At 55.8% G+C, this 8,471-nt stretch overlaps 1 protein-coding gene across 1 annotated transcript; it reads left to right on the plus strand.

Moving 5' to 3' along the window:
* The first annotated feature begins 184 nt into the window (after positions 1 to 184).
* On the plus strand, positions 185 to 4,258 carry SLC35D3 (solute carrier family 35 member D3). The gene is made up of 2 exons (XM_014850607.3): positions 185 to 880; positions 1,704 to 4,258. The coding sequence occupies exons 1-2, from the start codon at positions 442 to 444 to the stop codon at positions 2,528 to 2,530; spliced, it is 1,266 nt and encodes a 421-aa protein (XP_014706093.1). The 5' UTR covers positions 185 to 441; the 3' UTR covers positions 2,531 to 4,258.
* Positions 4,259 to 8,471: the final 4,213 nt, after the last annotated feature.

Raw genomic sequence — 8,471 nt, forward strand, 5'->3', positions numbered from 1 at the left:
GGCCCGGCGCGAGGACAGGGCGGCGCCCCAGACCCGCCGGGGGGCGCAGGGCCGGGGGCCGGGCTGGCCCGCTCCGAGCTGCCAGCCGCGGAGCCAGCGTCCTCGGTGACGGGGACCGCGGGGCGCACCCGGCGCAGCTCGTCACCTACTTAAAGCCGCCGCCGCCGGGACTCCCGCCACTCCTCTCGGACCAGCCCCCCACCCCCGCCACTTTTCGGAGGCCCCCGCCCCCGCCACTGCCTCCCGAGCTGCGGGGCAGTCGGACGCGGAGCCGCGCGCAGAGAGGACGCCGGCGGGAGCTGCCCCCGCGGCCGACCGGCGCCCCCTGCCCTGCGCGCGGCTGGGCGACACCCGCCGCGGCCGCGCTCCTCCCGCTCCGTCCCCGCTCTGTGCCCGCTCCTCCCGCTCCTCCCCGCGCTCGTCCGCAGGCCCGGCGGCGCGATGCGGCAGCTGTGCCGGGGCCGCGTGCTGGGCATCTCGGTGGCCATCGCGCACGGGGTCTTCTCGGGCTCCCTCAACATCCTGCTCAAGTTCCTCATCAGCCGCTACCAGTTCTCCTTCCTGACCCTGGTGCAGTGCCTGACCAGCTCCACGGCGGCGCTGAGCCTCGAGCTGCTGCGGCGCCTCGGGCTGGTCGCCGTGCCCCCCTTCGGCCTGAGCCTGGCGCGCTCCTTCGCGGGGGTCGCCGTGCTGTCCACGCTGCAGTCCAGCCTCACGCTCTGGTCCCTGCGCGGCCTCAGCCTGCCCATGTACGTGGTCTTCAAGCGCTGCCTGCCCCTGGTCACCATGCTCATTGGCGTCCTGGTGCTCAAGAACGGCGCGCCCTCGCCTGGGGTGCTGGCCGCCGTGCTCATCACCACCTGCGGCGCCGCGCTGGCAGGTGAGGGGACCCGCGCCCACCCCGCCCACCGGCCGGCGGCCGCGGGCATCGCTCGGTGCTTGCGCTCACTTCCAGATGGGGACACTGAGGCAGATAGGCGGGGAGCTTGAACGCGGTCGCTGGCTCGCAAACGGGACTCCAGACCCGGCGGAGCCTCCCCAGCGCTCCGGCCCCTCCTTCCGAGCCCCCACTGGGCCGACCCCCGCCCTCCCCCACCGCGTATCGCCCTTCCGGTCCCCCAACCCGTCTTCCCCTCACCCCTTCCTTCCTCTGGGAGCGGGGGTGGGGGGCGCATGAGCCCAGACCGAGCCGGAAGGAGGGGCCGGAGCCTCGCCGGGTCACGCGGGCTGCAGCGGGGGGACGAGGGGCGCCGCGCAGGGGCCGCCGGGGCTGGGTCGGGGTCTCGGGCCGGGGCGGGCTCAGAGGCGGGAGCGCGCGGGAGCCAGGGAGCGGGAGACCCTCACGGGCTCTTGCCCCGCGCGCCCGCCCGGGTAGGATTCAGGAGCTGCGGGTCCCTCTCCCTCCTGGCGACCCCGGGGAGGCAGGGACAACACGCGCCTGGTGACCTCAGGGCCAGCCCGGGAAGCCACAGCGTCCACCCCGAGGGCACTGCGCCCCCCGGGGCCCTGTCGTGGACAGGGGTGGGGGGTACGCAGGGAAGGCGCCACTCCTGCTGCCTGGAGCCGGGCATCGACCGAGCGCGGCTCCCCGGCTTTGTACCGGTGCGCAGAGGTGGCGCGCGAAGTCCGCTCCTTTCCAACCCGACGCCTTCTGCCTTCTCTTTTTCCTTCCTGCCCCGGCTCGGCCGTCGCGGGCGCCCCAGGAGCCGGCGACCTGACTGGCGACCCCGTGGGGTACGTAACGGGCGTGCTGGCCGTGCTGGTGCACGCCGCCTACCTGGTGCTCATCCAGAAGGCGAGCGCCGACACGGAGCACGGGCCGCTCACCGCGCAGTACGCCGTCGCCGTCTCCGCCAGCCCGCTGCTTGTCGTCTGCTCCTTCGCCAGCACCGACTCCATCTACGCCTGGGCCTTCCCCGGCTGGAGGGACCCAGCCATGGTCTGCATCTTCGTGGCCTGCATCCTGATCGGCTGCGCCATGAACTTCACCACGCTGCACTGCACCTACATCAACTCGGCGGTGACCACCAGCTTCGTGGGCGTGGTGAAGAGCATCGCCACCATCACTGTGGGCATGGTGGCCTTCAGCGACGTGGAGCCCACCTCTCTCTTCATTGCCGGCGTCGTGGTCAACACCCTGGGCTCCATCATTTACTGTGTGGCCAAATTCCTGGAGACCAGAAAGCGAAGCCACTACGAGGACTTGGGGGCGCAGCCCGGGGGCGACGAGGCGCCGCCGAGCGGAGGCCAGCTGCCGTTCTTCCTGGAGGAGCTGCCCGCGGAGGGTGGAGAGATCGGGTCAGCAGGTGGGGAGGCAGCAGGTGGCCCGGCTCGGCAGAGTGGGCAAGAGGCCAGGGGCAGCCCCGGGGGAGCCCGGCTGGGGGCTCGGAGCGCGCAGGTGTCAGGCAGCCCTGAAGCGAGCAAGAGGTCGTTAAAGGATGCTTACCTTCAAGTGTGGAGGTTAGTTCGGGGCACCAAGTACACGAAGAAGGATTATTTGATAGAAAATGAGGAGCTTCCCAGCCCTTGAAAAGGAAATGCGTGTTTGTATATATGTACATATGCTTATTTTATAAGTGAGAGATAACTTATTTTAATGAGGGCTGCCCAATTTCATTCTTTGAGGAGTGGGGAAGGGAAGCAAGGGAAAGAGCTGAAACGGACTGATATCCACGGCAGAGCACCTGTGTGAATTATTTAGTGAGGTTGCCCGAGGCATCGCCGAGGCAGGAGGTTGTGAAGCTGCTTGACAAGCCAGGCAGACTCTGGGCATGTTAGCTTTTCATGGTGATAACCATAACCAAGTGTCTGCGTGTACCCAGTCGCTCGCCACCCGCTCTGAAGATGGAATGTAGAGATGAGGGTAGCACCCGGTCAGCTCAAAGATCACACAGGGGCACGTTTCTGGTGATGGAACCACAGTTTTTATGGCCAGCTGGGCAAAGAGTATATTATTGAAATGACGTATATAAATACACTGAATTGATGTTTCCTGTCATAGTCAGCTGAAATACCGTGTTTACTAATTTTTCTTCACTTGTTTCCTTTTTTAAATAAGTGCTTTATTATTCTATTTTATATTGGTAGAAAATGTTAAAGCTACTTTGAAAATATGAGTTCTTAGCTTTAATCATGAAGTTTAAAGTTGGCTTTTAGTAATTATAAAAATATTTTAAAGGTTGTTTTGGCTCATTGCTTTATAATATTTATTACTGAATGCCATAGCCTTTTTAAAAACCAGTTTTACTGTGTCTGGTATGCTTTCAAGCAAACGCGATGGCTGAAATAGAATTCGGCCTTCACTGAAGCCGAAACAGAGTGAGACCATCCTGGTGAGCTCGCCCTTCCAGCCACACTGCACGATCCAACCGTGTTACAAAAGAGCAGCTGCTATATTCACTTTATGATATTTTTCTATCTTAAATTTGTCAAAATAAAGTATGAGTCTATCTGGTAAAAAGATGTATTGTTAGAAATTTGTTTCAGACACTCTTATGCTCTATTGTTGCTGTGTGGCTTGTGTGGTTTGCCTTCAGTGTGGGGTCTGGTATCTGGTGCGTAGGGGCCACACTTTGGGGAACTTCCTATGTGAGCATGGCAGTTGAGTTTAAAACAACCACCGCACTCTTCATTTTCCAGTCAAGGAAACTGTTACAAAGAAGATAAAATGCTGCCTCCTGCTGTGCCTGAAGGCCCTCCCCAGCGACTTGGGTTACTGTGGAGTCTGACATGTGGGAGTGCGGTGTCCCGGGGACAAGGCTTCCGCCAGCCCTTCAGGAGAGGACTGTGAGGGTGAAGACACTCTTATTTGCGAGCGTGTTCCTGACACTCTCAGATGGTAGCACCCTGTGTTTTCCTTTATTTTCCAAAAACCAAAACAAAACAAAAAGCAGAGGCAGAAATGAAGTTTCAGCTCCATCAGTTTGGCTCCGCAAGCTGGTGAGCATGTGTGATTGTGGTTTCCCATTGGTCCTGGTTTACTGGTTTTCACGGGCAATTGATGGTTTCCATAGGCACCTCTACAAGCTGTTTCAGAGCCCTCAGATGCTAATCGTTGGCTGGGGTTATAATGACCTTTTTAAAAATAGGCGTTAGTTTTAATGTCAATATGCCAGAAGGCAACATCCTGTTGCAACTCTGTGGAGCTGAGAATTAATGAAAAGCAGCAAAATTGAATGACCTCTGTACTTTTTTGTTAATACTGCTGTCAGATAAATGGATAGAATGATTGTTTTCACTGAAAAGATTCCCTTTTGGTTAAAATGGTGGGTTTTCATTTATTGCAAAAGGATTAACCCTTTCCTGTCAACAAATTTGTAGAGGCACTTTATCAGAGTTCTCCAGAGAAACAGAACCAAGAAGAGATATATATATGATATATATACCTATATATGTTAACAGAACCCATAAGATTGTATGTATATCTATATAATCTATATCTAATCCCAGAGAGAGAGAGAGGGAGGGAGGGAGAGTTTAAAGAACTGGCAGTTGTGGGGCCAGTCTGGAATCTGTAGGGCAGGTGGACGGTGGGATACTTGGCAGGGTTTTTCGGCTGCAGCCTTGGGGCAGAACTGCTGCTGCTTCTGCAAACCTCAGTCTTTGCTCTTAAGGTCTTCATCTGATTAGATGATGCCCACCCACATGATGGAGGGTAATCTCCTTTACTCAAAATCCACTGATTGTGAATATCAATCACGTCTAACAAATGTCTTCTCAGCAACATCTAGACTACTGTGTGACCAAACAACTGGGCACCACAGCCTAGCCCAGGTGTCACATAAGAGTGACTGTCCCAGGCACCTATGGGGGGAGGTGGCTGGGGGAAGTATGACAGGGTAGGAAAAGCCCAGGAAAATCAGAAGTGGATGTTCTGTTATGTCCATTGTTTGGGAAAAGCTTGGCAAGTCAGTAAGTCCCGGGGCAGGATGGGAGTCAGGCCTGGAGCCCGGCCATGGGCGGCCATGAGCAGGTGGGTTCCGAATCCTTCCTCCATTGTCAGGAGCTCTGGGGCCCTTCTGCAGACTCAGCTCCACCCTGACTGTCGGGCTCTGGCAAGGCCTGAGTCAGGCAGGAACGTGGCTTCTGAGATGCTCCAGCATGTGACCGTGGAAGGGACGCAGCTGGAAATCACCTCTGTTGCTTGACTGACCCAGTCTTAGTGCCCCATCACTGATCACTTGCATTCGCCCTTTTTATGAGGTTATGCCCTCACCCTGTACCCGGTTGGGTGTCTGTGGTCCCTGCCTTGACAGTCAGCTCCTCTCTCAGTTCTTCAGGGTGCAGGCCCTGCCTCACACCCGCCTGCCACTTCTCAGCTGGAATCTGTCCGTGCAACAGCCCCTGCTGCTGGTCCCCTCCCCTAAAAGCTGTCGAGCCCTCTGTTCCTAATTAAGCACAGACCACTCAGAAGCGCCGGGGCCACTGACCGCCCAGAACCGTGCGGCTGAGAGGGTGCGTGCATGCTGGCGGGCTGCTGGGCGCAGCTGAAGCAGTGACCTCAGCTTCTGCAATACCATGGCCCACAGAAGTGCTCCCTCGTCAGGGGGCCTAATCGTCTGTGTGACTGATGGCAACACTTCAGAGACAGAGCTGGGTGAAGCTTACAGGTCCTTGACTGACTGATGATGTGTTTGCATTTCAGTATGCCAAGCTGACCTCTCCTCAAGCTCCCTGGGTCTTTTGGGGCCGTCTCCAGTCGGCTGGTGTGCCCATCAAAGGCGTTCTTCGTTTCCGTCACCACGTTTTGGATTTTTTTAAACGTCCAGCATTTCCTTTTGATTCCTTTTTAGAGTTCCATCTCTCTGCTGACGTTACCCATCTGCTCTAGCATGTTTTCTACCTTTTCCGTTAGAGCCGTTAGCATATTAATCACAGTTCTGCTAAATTCCCTGTCTGATCATTCCAGCACCTGTGTCACACCTGAGGCTGGTTCCATGTTTGCCTTGTCTATTCAGATACGTTTTTTCCTTGCCATTTAACACGCGTTATAATTTTTGTTGTTGAAAGCCAGACGATGTATGGGACCGGAGGAACTGAGGTAAACAGGCTTCTAGTGTGAGATCTCCTGTCACTGTGGCTAGAAGTTGGGTTCTGTAGAATGTTTGCTGAAGCTGCAGGTGCCCAGGCTTCTGATTCCTCGAGTGTCCTCGTTGTCGTCTCCCTGTTGTCTTGGGGCTTCTCTGAGGACTCTTCCTTGGACGGAGTTTGGCACGCTGCGGCTGTCCCAGCTGTGGTCCGCTCTGACCGTCCGGAGCCGTGGGTGTGCTGGGCGAGAGCAGGAAGGGGCGTGCTCTGCCGTCTCATTAGTGCCTCTCAGACTTTCGGTGCCGGTGTCCCTGGGTTGGGACCTTCGCAAGTGTTTCTTAGCCTTTTCTTTTTCCTCCCCTTGGATGAGACAGCCAGAGGGGCCTCAGGTGGGAGAAATGCCCTCCCCCAGGGTGGGACGAGCCCTGGTGAGTCTTGGCCCCTGGGGAGCACCCCTCTGGGCCTGGTTCACAATGGTTACTCTTTCCCTCCTCTGCTGGAGTGCCAAGGTTTTCTGGAAGTCACATGCATGAAAGTGTGGGTGCCCCCCTAAGACTGTGGCCCCCAGGAGTTTCTCGTTCTCACGATAGTCCATATTCAGCCTCCAGAAATAGATAAAATTTGCCATTTAACTGTTTCTACCAATTTATAGCTCCAGTGGTTTCTGCTCCAGGTAGGAAGATCTCTGCTGTCACTTTCTGGATTCACCTGTCTATCCAGATTTGGGGGTGGCAGTTTGCCCTTTGACCTCAGCTCTCCAATGGATTCTAGAAAAGTCATTGATTTTCAGTGTGTCCATCTTTCTCTGGTTGTAAGGATGAGAGTAACGACTGCCAAGTCTTTACATGTGGGCGCGGAAACCAGAAGTCCTGGCGAAGACTTTTGAAAACCCTGCTCAATTTCTGCAAAAATAGAAGTTGTGAAGGGAAACTAGACATTCCTAAGGAAGTTTCCAAAAGAAATAAAAGCTCCTAAAGCTACTGACCCTCCCTGTAACTCCTGTCTTCTCGCACTCAGGCCGTGGGGACATATGCATGTGAGTGTGGGCAACTTTCGAGTCCAAGTGCATTGTGAGCAAGAGGCGATGCCCGCTGAGGTTGGCATGCCGTGGAAGTCGTCATGGTATCAACTGCCCCTTCTCTGTCTTGGGGTGCTTCCTCTCTGCATCACAGAAATCCTTCCTTTTTCTGGATTTTCTTTTACCATGTTCCACATACCTGCCATGACATCCATAATGCTCATGTGAACGGCTGAGTAGCGGCTGCTGATCTGTCTCCTCGTTGCCTCCACCTCCAGACACCATGGTCGGTCTGCCAGGCTGGACGTCATCACAGCATCTGCTGAAACCGTGCTCTCTCCTTGTGCCCCACCTCCACCCCCACACACAGAACAAGTCCTTCTGATTCCGCATCTGCTTTGTCCTGCTCCTGAGATGAAACAGCAGGTTTGGGAAGAGAGCCTGTGAGCAGAACAGAGGAGAAAGTGGAGCAGCAGGATGCACAACTAGTGAAATGGACTCTGAGCCCCCTTGGGGAAGCATCCTTGCCCCGAGTCTGAGCTCAGTGGCTCAGGTGGTGTCGATCATCCATCCGCCCTCAGTGTGGTACTCCAGCCAATGCCGTCAAAGCACCTCCTCCACTTGGAAGCTGGGCTGGTTCAGGGATGGTCCTGGGACCTGGTCAGAGCCAATGGGGGGCAAGGAGACTTTTGGCAAGACTGAAGTCGCATATTCTTTCCTTCCTGGACTTGATCCTAGGAGATGGGGTGGCGGTGGGGGGGTGGGGGGAGCTTAGACTACTGCAGCCATCTTGCTGCCAGGGACAGATAAGGTAGAATGAAAGGAAATAGCACAGAGAGGTGGACCAGGAGACAGAGAGAGAGAAACTGAGCCCTGGGGACCTCACATGGCTCTGGTCCCAAGCCCACTTTCACTTAAGTTCGCACCATCCTTCAGATGGTCAGTTTTGTAAAATGGAGTCGTTTTTGGTGTTGTTCTTTGGGATTCTGGTACATCAGGTTTCCTGCCACTTGCAACCCAGAGAGTCCCCAGTGACACAAACATAAACTGGTGGTTCTCAGGCACGGGGCGGGGGGGTGTGGAGGGACCACAAGAGGGGTTTCTGTCATTTGTTTTGACTTTCGTCACACAAGCTGTGGTGAAACATGAGCTAGAGGGTGGACGTGCCACCCTGGTCGACCACAAATTTCCATCTGGCGCGTGTCACCCATGGGCTTAGCTTAGCAACCCGTGGTTTATCTATCATCTTTCTCTTCAGTTTGCAATGGAGCTGATCCCTACATTCGTGCCTCGCAGATTCACTGGCATATTGTGTATTGCACCCTGTTATAAGTAATAACACCTGAAGCTTGTTATGGTAGTGCTTGCCGTTTGCTAGGTGTGGCTCCAAGCGTTTCGCATGTACCAACTCATTTGACTCTCACAA

Source organism: Equus asinus, chromosome 24 (genome assembly GCF_041296235.1).
Source record: "Equus asinus isolate D_3611 breed Donkey chromosome 24, EquAss-T2T_v2, whole genome shotgun sequence".
NCBI classification, from domain to species: Eukaryota; Metazoa; Chordata; class Mammalia; order Perissodactyla; family Equidae; genus Equus; species Equus asinus.

Bases quoted from the DNA above. Each gene is read 5' to 3' on its own strand.
- SLC35D3 (XM_014850607.3), top strand. From the start codon at position 442: ATGCGGCAGCTGTGCCGGGGCCGCGTGCTGGGCATCTCGGTGGCCATC. The intron at 881-1,703 runs GTGAGGGGACCC...CGGGCGCCCCAG, and splicing joins CTGCGGCGCCGCGCTGGCAG to GAGCCGGCGACCTGACTGGC.